Source organism: Lepidochelys kempii, chromosome 9, assembly GCF_965140285.1.
Source record: "Lepidochelys kempii isolate rLepKem1 chromosome 9, rLepKem1.hap1, whole genome shotgun sequence".
Classification (NCBI taxonomy): domain Eukaryota; kingdom Metazoa; phylum Chordata; order Testudines; family Cheloniidae; genus Lepidochelys; species Lepidochelys kempii.
In genome coordinates this window covers 13,529,706-13,550,116 of record NC_136388.1, presented here as the reverse complement: position 1 = coordinate 13,550,116, position 20,411 = coordinate 13,529,706, and the positions used below count along the sequence as shown (strand labels likewise).

The window sequence follows — 20,411 nt, the reverse complement described above, 5'->3', positions numbered from 1 at the left end:
TTGTTTTAACACAGAGTCTACATTAGTATATCACTATGGAAGGAATAAACTACATGTGGGAAGACAGCACAATGGAATGAAATCTCCATCACAATTTGAATAACTTTTATAACAAGTCAGTTATTAGGAAGCCAAACATGGGCATAAATCTCGCTTCTGCTTTCAGATCCTTTTGCAATTTTATTGGGTCTCAGGATTCATATGGGACTGTAACAATATATAGCTCAATATATTTCTCCAAGTCTCCTCTCTTGCTAGTCATATAAATAGTTTGAAATGAGAAATATTGCTGCTTAGTTCTTTCTTCTTTGTTACTCGGGGATGGATTTGAAAGATGAGGGATGTTTTTTGTTTTTTGTTTTTGTTTTTTCAGGTAAATCAGTAGCCTCAGGAGCATGCAGACTAATGAAAAAATACTTCAGCAGGTATTTCAGCAGGTACTTCAGCAGGTACTTCAGAGATTTCCTAAGGCTTATGGAGTTTGTCAGCCCAGGCATTGTCACAAAGCCTGAGGGGAGCTCACTCAATCCCAAACATATGCAGCCTTAATGTTTTCTTAAAATAACAAAACACAAAAACAAATTTTTCTTTACTTGGTAAGTTGCATGGTTTAATTAGGGGAAAGTGGTCTGAGTTGGAGGGTGTTTTCTCCTCTCCATTTCCCAAAGGTATTAATCAGTCTTGATATCAGTCTAGTGCTTGCCTCTTATTCTAAGTATCATGCTCTGTATAAATAAAGTTATAGTTACACAAAATTGAATTGACATACTTCTTAAAAAATATAGCTGGAACAAGTGCACATAAATTGTATATTTGAATTAGGCCATGAGCAACAAGGTTACACACCTAGCTAGAAATGATGACAATTGCATGTGTGCATGTCAGAGCAGAATTTAGCCCTAATTAAAAGAGTTTCCTAATAGGCTATTCAAACTGAGCCTCCTTGGAAAGTCTCTTGGAAATAACCTCTGTGTTGTATAGTCCTTCATTTTGACTATGGTTTAATGAAGTATCAGTTTAGTGTCTGATCTGTCTTATGCTGTCCCTGAAGAGGGATGGACTTGATAATCTTAGCAGTCTTTTCCATCTCTGGTGACTACAATCCTACATACCTGCAGCTTCCTGTGGTTCCCTGGTATTGTAGTAGGCCAGTCTCTGTCCCTCCGTGCTAATGTGTTGTCTTTAGTCAGCTGCCGATACGCCAGTCCTCACCGATTAGGGTGACCAAAGTGAAAAAATGCACATAACTATGCACTGGGAGATGGGGAATGTTTTTCAGACTAATACTACCAACCTTACACACAGTCAGGTGTGTTGGGAGGGGGAGACAAAAGACATCTCTGACTTTTTTCATAAATACTGAATCTAAGCAGTGTAGACAGAATTTGTGATACATTTCCATGACCCTGGTCCCCAAAATCCCACTGCCTTATCTCTTCCCTGCAGTTGCTTCTCTGCTCCCTCAGCCCAGAGATTCATACTCTTCCTTTATTTCCTATTGCCCCTGACTCTCTTCAACCCTGACTCCTCTAGTCCTAGGACTAACTTCTTCCTGGCACCCAGCCTCTCCTGGGACTCTGGATGTTCATCAGAAGTCAAGGTCAGTGAGGATCACATGCCAGGCAGGACACAGACAGCCTGTTGGGGAAGGCTCCAAGCTGCAGAAAACAGGACAGCATCTCCTCAGCCTCTCCTTGCTAACCTTTACGCTGAGTCAGGCCCAATATAGCTGAATATTTTGAAGGTCATAATTATGCACTGAGGCTTGAAGGGTTATGCATCTCACTGCCATAGTAGCAAAGGCATTTCCTGTTGCTGACATTATGATCATCAACACTGAAGAGTCTATAAATGGAATCAGTGTACAGAAGGGGGAAAAAGAACAAATACTTTTTAAAAATTGATGGAAGGAAAAGATTTACTATAGAATAATCAGAAGGAAAAAGACTATGAGATACCAAAGCGGATTATATGCATTATTTTAATTAAGAGTGCTTGGTAATACATATGGCTTCTTTTTGAATAATAAGTGTGTGCTGATGAGGTATGATTAGAGATGCTCTTTTTTATAAGTTCAATTAAATCAAATACATTTCTGTAAATGGCAAGTGATTAGAGGGATTTATCAGGCCCTATACTGTAAGCTATGGTTCAAGCTTCCTATTACTGAATTCTCTGTTATTGCTCCCCTCTGGTGACTGTCATCTAGCTTCTACAGTGCCAGAAGTTTTAGTCTGATGGATTGAATCTTACAGATTCAGCATAAGAGTGGTCTTTACTGATGAACTGGCACTTTGGCAAGCACTTTGTCGTCCTTGGAGGGAAGATCCTGCATAGGCCCCAGTGCAACAAGATACTTAGTTTATGTGTGTAACTTTAAGCAAGTGCGCAGTTCCTTGACTAATCAGGGCCTTAAAGCAAAGTATTATTTGCTGTGCAAATTATTTTTGTCAAGCTGGAGCTGCTGCTGCTGCAGGACTTCTGAACCTCCCTATGACAGCATATGCAATTAGAGCTGTATTTTTACCACTACTCCTTTTGAATGCGAATCATGATTGCTTGATTCCTGTTGCTGTGTAGAATGGCATACATCCACTAAGAAAATGATGGTTGGTGTAACTCAGCTTTCTGAAGTCATGCCACTTTGTGCTGTGACCCTGTCAGTTCTTATAACTATGCAGGATTGATCTGAATCAGGACTCAGATAGGAGCCCCCTAATAAACACTTAGGTGCTTCAGGAAGTGATGTTGACTGTTCCGTAGGTGGCACTCACTTACCAAGGCCACAGATAATACTGGTGGGCACAGTGCTTCTGGTGGTGTTATTTTTGGATATCCCAGATGACCACATGCCATCTTGAACATCCTGTGGTGTTTTTCATAACAGTACATAACAGGAAGTCACTCCATTGTCCTAGGGAAATTCTGTCTTGGTAACTGTACTCTTCCTACCTAATAATTTAAACTGGAAAAGGTATTCTTCACTTCCTATCCTAAACTGTGCTGTTGTGTGGCTGTGCACTGTTAAACAGTTGCTGCATTTTACCCCAAATGTGACTGTTTCAGTGTGGGAACAAGAGAAACTGGTCTGTAATTCATATATCAGTTTTGATAGTCACCCACTATGTGATCCTTCAAGATGCAGGATGCTATGTAAATGTATGATTGTCATCAAATTATGCTTAAAATAATTAATGGAAACTATATATCTTTGATATATGCAAACATATTGTGCACCATTGCCCATCTCTCATGCACCCGCACGCAGCTAATCAGATTCTCTGAGACTTCTACTAACCAGCTTCTGTCACCATTGTTTGTTTTAAAAAGGATCCAACATTCTCCCCCTTCTTTTCCCTGATCCAAAGGTGTGTCAAAGAAATTCAGAAATTTACAAGGTCATTTGCCGTACAGTTGTGGCATCCTGATTTATGGGGAAGGTATTATGCAAAATTTTGGGGATTTAAAAGCAATCTTCTATATTTGTTTCATTCAGGCCTGCACATGGTAACCAAGGCAACCTGGCTTTACAGTTGAAGGGATACATAAATTAATACACATACAAACTCTTAAAATGCTTAAAAAAATAAAAGCTTTTCCCTGAGATATAGTAGAAAAACACATAGTTTATAAGGCTAAAGATTTTATTGGCATGAGCTATGGATACAGAATGATGGCATAAAGTCAAGTGTATTTTACTGTACCCCTTCCTCAATGCATGTTCGTAACACTTAATTTAGCCCACATTCCTCAGAAAAAAACCTAACTGAGAATGATTGTAATAGCAGGAGGTTTTAGAGGAGGGGCCTTCTCGCTGTTGGTTTATTACATTCTGGGTGCACCTAAAGATTAGAATTTTAACAGATACAAATAGCTATAAGCATGAACCCTTATTGGTAGTAATGCGAGTTACATGCATGCCCCAATGATTCTACATGCTGTTTCTGCTCTCCCTTCATCTACCAGTACAAAACAAGAATAAAATACTTAAGGCTAGCTTGTCCCTTTGCATCCACCTTTGTGTAATGGGTGGCATGTAGTGAGGCTATTCAGGAGCAGCTCATGGAAGGAACTGTGCCTCAGAAAGCCATGACCATTAGCAGATTACTAATTCCTATGGCAACTCAGCTATGCCAGCCAGTGTGCTGAGGGAAGGAGCTAAGGCTCTGCCCATTTCTACCCGCATCCCCACGCACCTACAAATGCAGAAACACACTGTCACACCCCCTCAGCAGGACCTGCAGTGGTAATGCAAGTAGGCCATCTAGGTGAATGGAGATAATACTTCTGTGGGAAATCTGCACCAAAAAACCCGAAAATTCTGTGCACAATATTATAAAATTCTGCAAAATTCTGTATATTTTATTTGTCAAAATAACACAATCATGCCAGTTTCAATTATTTTGGTAACTTATTTCAAAATACCTGTCAGCAAGAGTGTCTCTACTAATACAAAAAAGATTCAGGAAATGTTTTTTGACAAATAGATTCCTTATTAGGCATATTAATACAGAACTCTGAGTAATAACTAATTTAAACTACAATACAGAAATGTATTTCCTGCACCCTTGAGAAGCAGTACGTAGGCTTGGGGGAGTCAGGGAGACAGAGGAGCTGAGGGAGAGGGAACTAATTACTGGGAAGGAGCCTTGGGTGAATCTGGTGGATTGTTGGGTGTGGGTGGGAGAAGTATGGAACAGGGAGGGTTTTTTTTGGGGGTGGGGGGGATTGTTAGGGAGTTGGGGAGCCTCCCCCAAACAGACCGGGGCTGACCCCTAGCCTCTCCTGTCCCCATGTGTCCCTGCACCCCACTCCCATTCAGCCCCTGGCTCAATGCTGTTCTCCCACTAGCCCTTCTGAACCCCACTCTGTGACCGCCCCCAGGAGCCCCATGTGCCCTCCTCTGTCCATCCCCTTTACATCCTGTGTCTCCTCACCTGAGGAGGGCAGGGCGCTGTGAGGAAGGCAGCCACTGCCTCATCCCTCTCTGTGGTTGACTGCTCTGACCCTGAAATGACTGCCCTGTCTTCTGGGGCCATAGGTGCCCCTGGTGGGCAAAAGGTTTAATTGCAGCAGAATCCAGCAGAATCTATTTTCGGGGGGGGGGGGAGAATCTGTGGAGGACATGAATTCTGCATGTAAGTAGTGGCACAGGATTCCCCCTGGAGCAAGATAAACAGGGTCTGTCTTACCCTTATGCCTGTCCTGTGTACCCTTATAGGCTGGGCTATGGTCTGCCATTAGAAATTGAGAACATTTAAATTATATATAAAATACACACACACAACTGTGTTAAAGAACATTATTATGGTTACTTATTTTCTAGATGCCTGACTTGAGAACCTGGGTCTGATTTGCAGAAGTGCTGAGCGCTCACAGCTGCAACTGATATCAATGGAGCTGTGCTTTGAACATATAAATGATTGCATAATGCTAAATTACTCGGTAAAGTCAGGCACTAGGCATCAAATTGGGCTCCCAAAAGCAGTGGATGTGTTTGCCTTAGTCTCTGTGCCTCAATTACCCACTGGTAAATGGGGAACAATAATACTCCCTTGTCTCACACTATAGTGAAAAATGCCATAGAAAAGTCCATAAGGAAACAAACAATTCTGTCTTCAGGCAGGGTTTGAATAAAATGTAAATAAGGCATTGGACCACATACAGACCAACAAGGAGGAAATAAAATATTGTATAGTTGCTTATTAAGTGAGCACTGTTCATCACAAGCATTGAATGAGGCAGGGATCCTGTAGGAAAAATAGTATGTGAGTATGTAATTAAAGACTGTATCATAATGCATACACACCAGGGGTGTCTTAAGGTTGCACAGAATCTTAATTCTAGCATTTCCTAACTTCTGAGTGCTTGACTTTGCAACCTTAATGTTGTTTTAATGTAGTGGGTGGGTGTGTATGTGTATAGACACACACACAGATAATTTTTTGTCCATTAACTCGTTTACTTCCTGATCAATATTTCCTGAACTGAGAATAAATTGATATTAGGTGAAATGTTTTCCTTTTGAAGTAATGCATTTAATATTTATAACACTTCATAGTATGATTAATACTTTCCCTTGTTCAGAAACAGCTATCTGTTGTGAATTATTCTCTAGTTCATCTATTGTAGCCTTAGAGTCACTGTCTGCTTCTCTCAGAGAGCCCTCTGCTGACTTGAAATGCAAGCTGCCAGATAACTTGTGTTGAACTGAGTGTTAAAAATATATAAATATCTGTCTCTGATTTTCAGTATGTGACCTAGTCCTGAGGCAGCTTTAAACTGGAAGAACAAATAATACATATGTCGCTCCATAAGTGCTGATAAAAATGTTCCAAGGGTAATTTAACAGCCTTTGTTTTAAAAATAAATAAACAAAAGTTTAAGCAAAAAATAAAAATAAATCTCCTGTTTCTTAATCTGTCCACCAAAACTACACTTAGTTACAGCCAAAGCTTGTGAACATAGAAACATAGGACTGGAAAGGACCTCAAGAAGTCAAATCCAGCCTGCTGCAGTATGGCAGGTCCAAGTAAACCTAGACCGGCCCTGACAGGTGTTTGTCGAACCTGTTCTTAAAAACATCCAATGATGGTGATTCCACAACCTACCTTGGAAGGCTATGACAGAGTTTAACTACCCTTAGTTAGAAAGTTTTTCCTAGTATCTAACCTAAATCTCCATTGCTGCAGATTAAGCCCACTACTTCTCCTATCCTACTTCAGTGGACATGGAGAACAATTGATCACCATCCTCTTTATATCAATCCTTAACATATATTTGAAATCTGTTACCAGGTCTTGCCTCCATTTTTTCTCAAGACGAAACCTGTGTAATTGTTTTAACCTTTCCTCATAGGTCAGGTTTTCTAAACCTTTTATAGTTTTTGTTGCTCTCCTCTAAGCTCCTTCCAATTTGTCCACATCTTTCCTAAAGTGTGGCACCTAGAACTGAACACAGTACTTCAGCTGAGGCCTCACCTGTGCCAAGTAGAGCATGACAGTTACCTCTGTGTATTACATGATACGACTGTTGATACACCCCACAATGATATTGGCCTTTTCTGCAGCTGCATCACATTGTTGACTCCTAACCGTCACACCCTTTTCAGCAGTACTACCACCTAGCTTTGATTTTTTTTCCTTTCTAAGTGAAGTACTTTGCACTTATCTTTGTTGAATTTTATCTTGTTGAATTCAGACCAATTCTCCCATTTGTTAAGGTTGTTTTGATTTCTAACCCTGTCCTCCAAAGTGCTTACAACCCCTCCCAACTTGGTGTCTGTCATAAATGTAAAGGGAAGGGTAAACCCCTTGAAAATCCCTCCTGGCCAGAGGAAAAATCCTCTCACCTGTAAAGGGTTAAGAAGCTAAAGGTAACCTTGCTGGCACCTGACCCAAATGACCAATGAGGAGACAAGATACTTTCAAAAGCTGGGAGGAGGGAGAGAAACAAAGGGTCTGTGTCTCTCTGTCGGTATGCTGCTTTGCCGGGGATAGAACAGGAATGGAGTCTTAGAACTTTTAGTAAGTAATCTAGCTAGGTATGCGTTAGATTATGATTTCTTTAAATGGCTGAGAAAAGAATTGTGCTGAATAGAATGACTATTTCTGTCTGTGTGTCTTTTTTGTAACTTAAGGTTTTGCCTAGAGGGATTCTCTATGTTTTGAATCTAATTACCCTGTAAGGTACCTACCATCCTGATTTTACAGGGGTGATTCCTTTATTCCTATTTACTTCTATTTCTATTAAAAGTCTTCTTGTAAGAAAACTGAATGCTTTTTCATTGTTCTCAGATCCAAGGGTTTGGGTCTGTGGTCACCAATGCAAATTGGTGAGGATTTTTACCAAACCTTTCCCAGGAAGTGGGGTGCAAGGGTTGGGAGGATTTTGGGGGGAAAGACGTGTCCAAACTACATTTCCCAGTAAACCCAGTTAGAGTTTGGTGGTGGCAGTGGTTATTCCAAGGACAAAGGATAAAATGAATTTGTACCTTGGGGAAGTTTTAACCTAAGCTGGTAAAAGTAAGCTTAGGAGGTTTTTATGCAGGTCCCCACATCTGTACCCTAGAGTTCAGAGTGGGGGAGGAACCTTGACAGTGTCATCTGCAAATTTTATAAGCATACTCTCCACTTCATTATCCAAGTCCTTAATAAAAATATCAAATAGTACAGGCCTCAAAACTGACCCCTGTGGGACACCATTAGATTCACCCTCCCAGTTTGACAGCGAACCATTGATAACTACACTTTTTATATGGTCTTTCAACCAGCGGTGCACCCCCTCATAGTAATTTCATCTAGACCACATTTCCCCATAGACTAGGTAGGCAAAGCTTAATTTATTATTTTTTCCAGTTGTACTTTTTAAGCAGATGTTCCTCTAGTTTCTCCCCTCCCCCCTCCAAAACACACACACACCACACAAGGTCTTGTGGGGTAAAGCAGAAAGAAAGGAGGTCAAAGAAATTGGGTCATGTTCCTGCCTCAGCCTCATCTTTTCTTGTATGATCTTTGGGAAAGTCACTTTACTACTTTTGTGCTCTAGTTTCCCCATCTATAAATGGGTGCAATAATAGGTCCAGTGATGCTTGATTGTATAAGCAATGCTTATAGAGCATGTTCAGATTCCAGTATTGTCAACTCTTTTGATTTTTATCGTGAATCTCATGATTTTTCGTATTTTTCTTACAGTCCTGGCTGCAAGAATCATGCTATTGCATGAGAACCTCTGCTTTTATTTTTAAAAAAAGCACACCAAACAAACATCATCCTTCATGCAGACAAAAGCTTGAAAAACCAAAAGGCAAATAAAAAGAACCCACATTTATTTTTTAAAAAATCTCATGAGTTTTGGAGTCACTCGTGATTTTTAAATATTTGAGGTTGTCAAACACCAAGATGCTCCTATGAAAATCAATAAATATATGCAGAATATTATGATTTATTAAGGTCAGGACGCTCCTAGTATTGATACTTGTGTTGTGGTGGTTCCCAAAGGCCCCAAGCGAGATCAGGACTCCATTGTGCTAGTCACTGTACATATATATGGGAAGAGGGAAGATGTCCCTGCCATGAAGAGCTGATAATTAGGACAATTAAGCAAGATAGAAAATAATGGCCGTGCAACATAAAAGCATCATTTTAAATGTGTCTTGTGATTTACTTTTTAAAACTGAATTACTCAAATCACTCGCTCCTCCCCCCATATTCCAAGTAACTCAGCCAGCATGTTATCTTTCTGTGCCCACCCTCAACTGTCCACCCATGGGTATAGATGCAAGAGAAAAAAACATGACCAATCAGCTGCCTATTTTGGAAAACTGAGCCCCAGAGTTTAAATTCATCATCCAAGCAGATCTTAATTTCTGATGGGGCTCTTATCATTCTGGGGGAAGACCCCTGGTACCTCTTCTGTCAGTGGCGTGCAAGGCATGACCTTGTACATATAGTGAGTACTGGGTTACACTGTGCAGAGGATGCCATCATTATTGCTTGGGTCCCCTCACCTCTTCTGTCACAAATCAAGCATTGCATCCAAGGTCACACAATGAATCAATGTAAGGTTGCCACTCTTGAGGCGCAAAAAACCAAACAAACAAGAAAGGGATGTCCCTTAGCAAGGGTAGAGGAGCACAGAAGGGAGGGGAGTAGGAGACGGTTCTGGGGAGTGGAAACAGGGCCATGCTGAGCAGGAACAGCTGCCACCATGGTGAGGAGCAGCGTGCTGTGGGGCTGCTGCCTTAAGCTCTTTTCACTGCTCTCAGCAGCTTGTTGATCAAGTGGGAAGCTGCAGCTTCTTAACAGTTGTTAACAGCTGCTGTGAGGGAGGAGGAACAGCAGCACCCTCGAGGAGGAGGAGGCGGAAGATAAGTCACCTCTTAGGCTGCTGCTAGGAGGGGAACTCAGCTGAGAAAAACCAAGACTTTTCAAGTCCTGAGAAGATTTATCAATTTCCCGGGACAGCTACCTCAAAAAAAGAAATGATCCTGGGAAAACCTGGACAGGTGGCAACCCTAACTGGGAATACTACCCAGGTCTCCTGAATCCCAACCATGGACTCTGTCTTCTAGACCACAGCTACTGTAAATTTCTGCTCCGCCTTTATTTACTCTACAGTGTATCACCGTGTGTCTAGTAAAATCAGCTTCTGGGCATGTACTCATTTTCTCCAATACATGATGATATGTGCATGCAGATCAGAAGGTCATTTTCTGAAGGCACAGCCGCTAACTGTGTAATGGCTAACACAGAACAAAATGATCATGTACAGGAGAGGATAGGAAGTCCAGTATAGTAATACACTGACATGTAAAGGAGGAGCTAATGCTCAATTCAAACTTCAAGTACCTGTTTCTAATTTGCTGTAGCAGATAGAATCGGAGTGAATCCAGTGCTGAAGAACAGTGTTCACAAAAGGGTAAATACAGCAGTTTACCTGGCTTTTTAAGTTATTTTGTTCGTAACTTGGCACATAAACAGTTCTGAGATGTCTGTTTGGCATTTTACACGTGGTGTAGCTAAAAATGTCCAAAGGTATTACAAATACAGGCTCAACATTTGCACCCGCTGAGATTTGCATAGCATGTAGCTAGTCTTCGGGCACAGTTCTGACAAAAAGGAATAACTCCTAAGCTGTGGGATAGCTCTGTGCTAGAATAGCAATGCCACGCAGACCGTATCCTGATGTGTATTTTGGCACATCTATCTGTATTTGAAAGGTTCTTAAGCAAAGTACGCAGTCATGGCATAAGAGGGAAGGTTCTCTAATGGATTGGTAACTGGTTAAAAGATAGGAAACAAAGGGTAGGAATAAACGGTAGTTTTCAGAATAGAGAGAGGTAAATAGTGTAGTCCCCCAGGGGTCTGTACAGGGACCAGTCCTGTTCAACATATTCAAAAATGATCTGGAGAAAGGGGTAAACAGTGAGGTGGCAAAATTTGCAAATGATACAAAACTACTCAAGATAGTTAAGTCCCATGCAGACTGCAAAGAGGTACAAAAGGATCTCTCAGAACTGAGTGACTGGGCAACAAAATGGCAGATGATATTCAGTGTTGATAAATGCAAAGTAATGCACATTGGAAAACATAATCCCAACTATACATATAAAATGATGGGTTCTAAATTACCTGTTACCACTCAAGAAAGAGATGTTGGAGTCATTGTGGATAGTTCTCTGAAAACATTCACTCAATGTGCAGCGGCAGTCAAAAAAGCGAACAGAATGTTAGGAATCACTAAGGAAGGGATCAATAATAAGACAGAAAATATCATATTGCCTCTATATAAATCCATGGTATGCCCACATCTTCAGTACTGCATGTAGATGTGATAGCCCCATCTCAAAAAAAGATATATTGGACTTCAAAAAGGTTCAGAAAAGGGCAACTAAAATGATGAGGGGTTTGGAACAGGTCCCATGTGAGGAGAGATTAAAGAGGCTAGGACTTTTCAGCTTGAAAAAGAGATAACTAAGGGGGGACATGATAGAAGTCTATAAAATCATGACAGGTATGGAGAAAGTAAATAAGGAAGTGTTATTTACTACTTCTCATAACACAAGAAGTAGGGGCCATCAAATGAAATTAATAGGCAGAAGGTTTAAAACAAACAAAAGGAAGTATTTTTTTCACACAATGCACAGTCAACCTGTGGAATTCCTTGCCAGAGGATATTGTGAAGGTCAAGACTATAACAGGGTTCAGAAAAGAACTAGATGATGGAGGATAGGTCCATCAATGGCTATTAACCAGGATGGGCAGGGATGGTGTCCCTAGCCTCTGTTTGCCAGAAGCTGGGAATGGGCAATAGGGGATGGATCACTGTTCTGTTCATTCCCTCTGGGGCATCTGGCACTGTCCAAAGACAGGATACTGGGCTAGATGGACCTCTGGTCTGACCCAGTATGACCATGCCTATGTTTTTATGTTCTTACATGAATATTTCACTGTGGACAGGCTTTTCAATCACGATGTCTGTGAAATATGATCACTGTGGTCACCAGTTTGCATGTGGAGGTGGGGGCTGTCCATTGTTCTGTGCTGTCTTTTTTCTGTCCTGGCCAGGTCAGGTTTCCAAGCTGTTTTTCTGCCAGACAGTGCAGTCCGTTGCAGGATATGGGCCATCGTGACTGAGGTATTATGTCATGAATACAAAACCATTGTCTGAACGTGCAAGTAAACAATAGCTCAGCTAGCAAACATGTGAGCGAAAAACAAATGCTACTATTCCTCCAACTGTGTATGTGACTTCCATGATCACCATATCCTATATATGACTGCTGCAATTACATATTTAATATATGTCAGAATAACAGACATTTAATTCATAACCTATGACAAAACGCACAGGAATTTTGTAAGATTGATATTAGAAATTTGTAACTATCTTTGCTTTGCGGACAAAACATAAATCAAGTAACAAGAAAAACATCTTTTGGGATAGTAAAAAGAAAAATAAATTGAAATTTATAAAACATCTCACATTTAGAATATAAATCTCCAAAAATAATTGATTTGCTCAAAATAACACAAGAATAATCAGTAAAGTCTTATCCGATGTCCATTGTAGTCAAATGAGCCCCCCCCCCCCCGCCCCTTATTTCAATAGGCTTTGGGTCAGGCCCTAAATAAATACTGGATTACTGATAATTGTGTAAGAGTCCAATTTGTTGGTGTAAAAACAGCATTGGTCTCAAGATTAACAGAGTTATCTTTCCTCTCCTGACTTTGTGGGGCTAAAATGTTTTTCCTTTCATTGGGGACAAAACTAAGTGGTAGGACATTATGTGTGGTCCACAAATCTGGAATTTGCTAATCCCACTGGTTTGTTAGATTCCAGATTTGTTGCTGCATCTCAGGGTTTTGTGTTGGGAGTTGGATGGTGGGTTGGCTTGGGTTCTGAGATGTTCAGATGAGGTAAGCTTTCTGATGGTTGATTATATATTTTGTTAGTCAGGGTTACCTACTCTTGGCTATGGCAAGTTTATATTTTGTATTTTTTCTAGATTGTACATGCTGGGGAAAGTACTTAGAGGTGTTAGGATGGACACGGCATTTGTAGAAACAGTAAACAAGTAGCAGTTACTGCTGCAGCATTTTGTGGCAAGAGGCATGCATATTAGGTAAGGTAAAGGCATATTACATTCTATTTTGGGGGTTGTGATCTACCACAAGGGCTGTGATTGCCTCAGTGGCCATAAGAAGAGTGTGACATACTATTCACTTCACTGCAGTCCCCCTGCCCATTTTAAATCCATTTGCCTGGATTTCCTCAGATATTGTGGAAGTTAAAGTGCAGAATATTTCCAGTTTAGAATAGGAGATAGTACACTTGGAGAAAGTGGTGAAGAATTAAATGAGGAATATTACCAATATTACATCTGTCACAGGTGAAAAACTACATATATAGATGCGTGTAATCCATTCATTGTTTATAGCCTTCGAGTCCTCCAGGGAATGTCACAAATCCACATGATGTCCCTGAGCGCTAGCTTTTATAGTTCATTTAGATCCGTGAGCTGGATGAAACTTGGGTAAAACTGCAAGCAAGCAGAGCTCCCTGATGAGCAGATGTGCTAAGATTTCAATGACTGGATGGAGGAAAAATACATCCAAATATACAGCTACCCTAAAAAGTGTCATGTGATGCTGAATCCCCTCTTAAGAGAGGCTTTCTCAAACCTGGCCCCATTGGGGAGGGTTGGGCAGTGGCTAGTGGTGGGTGGCCTGAAATTCTCCCACTGCTTATGTCCAGCCTGCCTGGTGTTGCAGGGGAGCAGGGAGGAGAAGAGTGCACAGCTGCTTTAGGGCTTTCCTGTTGGGGAGGTGAGAGAGACAGAACGGAGGAAGTGCAAGGGAGTAAGCGGGCTCAAAGGAGGAGACAGGCAAAAGTAGGAAGGGTCTTTAGGTGCAAGCTATGGGCATAAGGGATAGGTGGTCAGACTAGGGGAATCAACTCCAGGAGGTACAGATGGGGCGGATGTGTGTGCATTGGAAGCCAGAAGGAAGAGAGCAGAGCCAGGGGGAGAACCCTTAAATTTAGAAAACCATTTTTATTATTGACTGTCACATTCCCAGGTATCCTCAATTCAGAAACCAAACTACATTTGTCAGATCAAAATAATCATAATTAATATTTTCTATATGTTGGATTTTAAGTCAAGGCAAATATGGCTGGGACAGAAGAGCCTTCCCATAACTTGTGCCTATCGGGTTTGTTTTAATTGTATTTTGTGCTTTCAACTATGTGATTGTGCATGGATACTTCGTAAGCATAACTTAGATACTTAGTGTCTGATGCTGCAAATATTACCAGGTCTAGTCTCTAAGCCAGTGCTTCCCATTGTTTAAGTCAAGGGACTACATAGGCTAGTAAGAACTGTGCCTAGTAATAGGTGTTTGCAAGATGAGGCATCCAGTTCATCCCTGGGAATTTCTCAGTTACTGTCATCCATCGAGCTTTGTACGATTTCTTCTTTTGCTTAGGGTCTCATGTCTGCCTGTCAATGGATCACCTGCAGCAGTTCTTATTATGTTTTAGCTGGACAGTGAAACAGCATGAAAAACATGATTATGTACAGCAAAGGTCAAATATATTTTGAATATTCAAAATTTTTTTGATGGAAGCAGCAGTTCAAGGAAATAATCGTATCCTACTCCCCTTTCAGTCCTTTTGTAACATACCCAGTAGCATTCTGCTATTATCAGAATCTTTTATACTAGCATTTCTCTTGAAAATAATTGGATCTGCACTATAAAGGTTACAGAAAACAATTTCTCAACAGATACCCAAAGCTTTAGTGAAATAGAAATATCATTCAGTGTTTTTTTTCCATACTAAAACACAGAACATAAACAGCTCACAATCAATTGGTATACTAACTATAACATTGTTCTTCAGACTGGATAATTGTGTGTATGTTGCATCAGTTATTGTGTATTATGATTGTTGTGTGAGGAGCTGTCATTAATAATTACAACTGGTAATGTGTGGTGGGGGAATCTATTATTATTTTGCTTTTTAGTATTTCAGTTTGTGAACGTAATGTTGTCTGTACCTTTCCTTAAAGTAGCCTTCTATTTAATAATTTAGTAGTCAGTCTGAACCATGTTTTGAAGGGGGGAGAAACACGTCTTTAGTTTGCATGTGTATTCTCTGGGGATAGACTATCCAAAAATAAGACTGTAAATAAGAAATCAGTGGCCTTTTCTGTCTTGCTGCATTACATGGGCTTGATGTATGTTTCTGAAGGATTATTACTCACTTGGCTCAAATCAATGCTCTGAGCTTTCCTCTCAGTGATTGATTTCTTTGGGTTAACTTACCATGTACGTGATTTAATAAACACTACAATTACTTCATTAACAAACATACAAAAGCGTCCACAGCGATATGTAAAACCGTTACTATGAGATTTGCAAATTGCTTCAGTCATAACTTTTTTTTCTTGGTATTGCCTAATCGAATGGATAGCACAATAGGGCGTTCATCTTTTGTAGCTGAGAAGCAAAACAAAATTGCTTCTGAGAAACATACATAGGAGGAGGAATTTAGCATAATCAAAATTGATGCTATTTGGGATGAAGGTGAAAGGGGAAGCAACTTCCTGGGATGCTTGTCTTCCATAGCACTTCTGATATATCACAAAAGAAACATTTTCCAGTGCTTTTCAAGTCTCAAATGTTTCTATATCAGACTATGCATTGAACAGAAGCTGCAACAGTCTCATAGCATTCATAGCCCAGAGATGTGTGGAGGCTGAGTGAAATTTATGTAATCATGAATTAAAATTTAGAGAAGGTTTGTATTGATCAAATTAAGAGCCAACGTTGATTTTAAGTGTAAATATTTCAGACAGTATCCCAATACTTAGGACGTATATATGTGGAGTATATGTATCTTTGAAAAGCCCACGGTTCATTCTCATTTAGTAGGGTAGTGGATCTGGAGCCATGTTGTTCCCCAACAACTTATACATGTCAACGTGTGATTAGGGCAACTGAGTCCATTTCACATGTGGTATTCGCACAAGGAAGGATTTGCAGGCTTTGACCATTTGAGATCAGAGTTTAGGGCTGAACTTTGAAGTGCTCAGCACCCATAATGGAAGCCTGATTTTTGTAGATTTCTGTTGTATTTGGGAATTTCCTCTCTTGTGCTACTTCTCTTCCACAGCACCTCTGTGATATTTCACAAAAAGCAGCATTTCCCGATGCTTTTTACTCAAAAACTTTCCTATCTGAATATGTGCATTCAAAAAATTTTATATAAATCTTTATGTAAATTTATATAAATCTCCCCACTGTATTTTCTACTGAATGCATCTGATGAAGTGAGCTGTAGCTCACGAAAGCTTATGCTCAAATAAATTTGTTAGTCTCTAAGGTGCCACAAGTACTCCTTTTCTTTTTGCGAATATAGACTAACACGGATGCTACTCTGAAACCTTCTTTAAGCTGTTATTCATGTCAAACCATCATATATTCCCTAGACGCTGTGAGTACTCAGCTCAGTTTCTTTGTATTAATGTGATTCTGTGCTAAGAGTCTGCTCCAAAGCCTGTTAAAGTCTGTGGAAAAAATTCCCTTTGACCTCATTGGGTTTTGGATCCAGCCCTTTGTGTCTTAGTAGTTCATCTGTCTGCTGTTTAAAAAAAAAAAAAAAAAGAAGAACATTTTAAATTTGCTTCCCACTTTTAGAAATACAAGAAGATATTTTTTCTTAAAAAAAATCTCCAATAGTATCCTGTGCCATAGGAAAGCACTGAACAGAAGTGGTCATAAATTATAATCTCTTTATACATTTTTTGTACTAGAATGATTTGGTTAATGATGGGTGTTGTGTGTGTGTGTTTTCAGTTTGTCCTTAAAAAGCTGTGTGTTTTATTCAGCTTCCCTGGCAGACCAATATAATGAAGTTATCTGGTATTCCAAATGAAATGCGGAGTATTAAATGGGTTAGAAATTATTTAATCTCTTTTGATTTCTTTCAGCTAACGGGAGAGGTGACTTTGCAAATTGCCAGTGAACCAGTTCTGCCCTTTAATGCCCTGGACATCGCATTAGAAGTTCAGAACAGGCTTAAAGGTAATTTTGTTCGAGCAAGACTAATCTCAGCTAACATAAAAAAAGGGTCACCTACATTTCAATACTGAGATTCTCAGTTTCAGAGTAAACAATACCTGCTGATTTTGTTACTCAAACAGAGTCTTTCTATGACGTTGACTGAAACATGATTTTAGTTTAACATAGGATAAATTGTTTACATTTCTTCTGGTCTTACTAAAACAGTTTAATCAATAATTAGTATTAAAATCTCATAATTACTGTCAAAGGTAAGCAACCTCCATGACTGAGCTGCAAGATTTTCTTTCCATTTAATGCTACATTCAGTACAAGCAGGAAGGGGACTCTGAATTTCACAGCCATTTAGGCTCTGTAACTTTCACCATTTGACAAGTGGCCATCTTGCTTGTTTATTTATTACACTAGTTCACATTGGCAGCAGATCACTCCAACTTGCCTCTGTTTTCACAGCCAGTAGGAAGCAGGATAATATACTGTTGAATAATTTGTTTGAGTTGATTTATCAGTTAGATCCTGAAGGCGCTGTGTTTGAAACTGAATGACCTTGGTCTGTGTGTTTGGATCACAGGCTGAGGGAAGGGAAAAAAACAATTCCTGTACCGGGAAAGTAGAGATTTCCCTCAGCACTTGCTGCATCATGGCCTACACATACAGGGGAATTATCACCCATAGAGAGGCAGATATGTCTCCAATTGAGGTGGGGAGAGAAGAGGATATGTTCCCAGTACTAGTGAATTCATCCCAACAGAGGGCTGCAAAGGCAAAAGTGTGGCAGGATGGTTTCCTGGAGCATTCACAAAGGATTGAACTGGAGTGCATGGCCCTGGAAAGGGTTATGTGTTAGAGGCAAATGGTTGTGACGGAGCACCTTTTGTTACAAAGGTCAGGCTGGGTTGGGTGCAGGGGATGAGGGCTCCGGCTCAGGGTGCAGGCTCTGGGGTGGGGCCGGGGATGAAGGGTTTGGGTGCAGGAGGGTGCTCTGAGGCTACGGCGGGGAGAGAGTACTCCCCCCAGCTCTCTCGCCCCACAGCAGCACCTGGGTTGGAGGAGAGAGGCGCCTCTCCCTGCTGCGGCAGCTCCAGGGTTGGGGCTGCAGACTAGGCACCCTTCCCCATGGCCCTAGCAGGTCCGGGCTGGGGCTGGCCACGCCTGGGTCCAGGCTGGGCTGCCCCGGCCACAGAAGATCCAGACCACAGCAGAGTTGGGGCCGGGAGAGGGGTTCCACAGCAGGTTTGGGGCCAGGCCCTGGGTGGGTTCCCTGAGTGCCTGCGTGGCACTAAATAGGCTGCTGAGATGCCACAGAGCTTACAGGGAACTTTTCCCTGGGCCCTTTAAAATCATATGGGCCCCTAGGCAATTGCCACCTTTGCCCACGCCCGTCAGCGGGCCTTTCTTGACACCTCCAGCTCCCCTTCCCCATCATCCAAGCTGTCTCCTCTGGTGCTCATAGATGTGCCAAATATGGCAAGCACTTGCCACGCGAGGCATGATTGTGATGCTGAGAAACATCCGTCCTTGCCATGAGACACCATCACCTTCCCTTAAGCCGTCCAAAGACACAATCTGCTGACATTCTGCCCTTAGTAAAGGTATTGTAGCAGAATGACAGTTCTGGTATAGTTCAGGTTAAAACCAGCTTTCTGTTTAAAGACGGACTCTTCTAAGTGCTGTAAAAGCCACATAGTTAATCATATTGCCTTGAAATGTGATGTGCATCATGGAGCTACAGGATTGTTAGTAATCCAAATTTGGGACCATTTCACCAAGTGGTTCCCAAGATACAGCTCTCTGGAAAACTACCTCTACATTGCATGACCTGGGTGATTGAGGTTACGTTATGGTCATTGAATCTGAGCACGAATCCAGCCCTGTGAGTTGAAATTCAACCCAGGGCAGAAATCTGAAGTAAAAAAAGCAGGCATAGTTCCAGTGCCTCTATGAAAGGGACATTTTTGTTTGGGGGAAATGTAATCTGAGTACAGCAGCATATTCAGAAGGTGCTGAAACTATTTTTGAAAAGAAAATAACACATGGGAATGCTCACTGGGAGGGGAGAGGGGAGCAGGGATGCAAGAGAAGGTGGGAATGGGGGAGAAGGGTTTGTGTCTGCAGCTAGGGATGGGGTACAAGGGAGGGAGGTAAATGCAAATGGGTGGTAAGGGAGAGAAGAGTGGTCAGGAAAAGAGGTAGGGATTAGAGGCAGTGAAAGGAGAGTACACGGGAGGGGTTGGAGAACGTGAGGGGTTGCAGAGGAAATTTGGGGGTTAGGAGTGCATAAATCAGCCCTGAATTCTCCCTCATGTCTGTGCTGGGATCTGACATTGTCCTACCTCTCTACAGTCCCTCTCCTTGCCCACTGTGTGTTGTGGGATGTGGGAGACCCTGCTCCTCTTGGAGAGTATGAGCTCCTGTCCCTGTCCTTCCATGCAAGCTGGGATCTGGGATGAGCGGGGGAAAGGAGGTAACAACATCTGAAATCCAGACAATGAATAGTTAAGATGCCTATCACCTGTGTGGTTGTTGGATCTTGGGATCGAACTGGTGGTCTGTGGCGAAGCGAGCTTCCACCCGCCCTCTTCCTGGATCCCAACAGGACCTGTGTGGTGGGGAGAGCTGGCCAGCATTTGTGGGAGGACCCCAGTTTGGAGGGGAGATGGACTGAGTGGACCTGACCCATGGCTGGAGAAGCCTGGGGCAAACAGCAGCAAATGGAGGTGGGTAGTGGGAGTGAGAGGCCCACCTCAGTGTGCAGCTTGGGCTATATAACCAACGTAGCGTGCGGCCCTCCAGTAAACTGCAGCCTGTGATGTGTGTATGCAGCAGCATAGGGCAGGAGACAGAATGGAGCAACTTCTTTCGTGTTGATGGTGTCTGTAGTACCAGTTCATGGCTTAATGGGATGAGAATGGAAAGGGGAGCTGGAAGTGGTGGGGGGCTACATGTTGCGGGGTGGAGAAGGAGAGACAGACCCAGGTCTTCTTTCACACTTTGTTACTATAGCAGCCACGTAATAAAACTGTTAATGTTTTGGGATATAGAGCAGGGACGAGATTTCTCTCACCAGCCCTGTTAGTAATCACACACTGTAAACATTTCAAGCATGACCATTATCCCCATTCCATTGTAGCAAAATATACAGGAAGGAGGACTGGCACTGAGGAATCACATAGCAACCATGTGGTCTAGTGGAAAGACCACTGGACTGAGACTACTAGCTTTGCCACTGGCCTGCTGGGTGACATTGGGCAAGTCATTTCACCTCTGTGCCTCAGGTTTCCATCTGTGAAATGGGGATAATGTAAAGTTCTTTGAGGTTTACTG

The 20,411-nt window shown here is 41.6% G+C and overlaps 1 protein-coding gene across 4 annotated transcripts in view; it reads left to right on the top strand.

Moving 5' to 3' along the window:
* Positions 1 to 20,411, top strand: part of NAALADL2 (N-acetylated alpha-linked acidic dipeptidase like 2) — a 920,300-nt gene that overhangs the window by 855,882 nt on the left and 44,007 nt on the right. For all 4 annotated transcript variants that reach the window (XM_073359348.2, XM_073359349.2, XM_073359350.2 and 1 more), the window contains one exon: positions 16,997 to 17,090. In XM_073359348.2, coding sequence (XP_073215449.2) covers positions 16,997 to 17,090 — 94 coding nt within the window. The remainder of the gene's footprint in view (positions 1 to 16,996; positions 17,091 to 20,411) is intronic.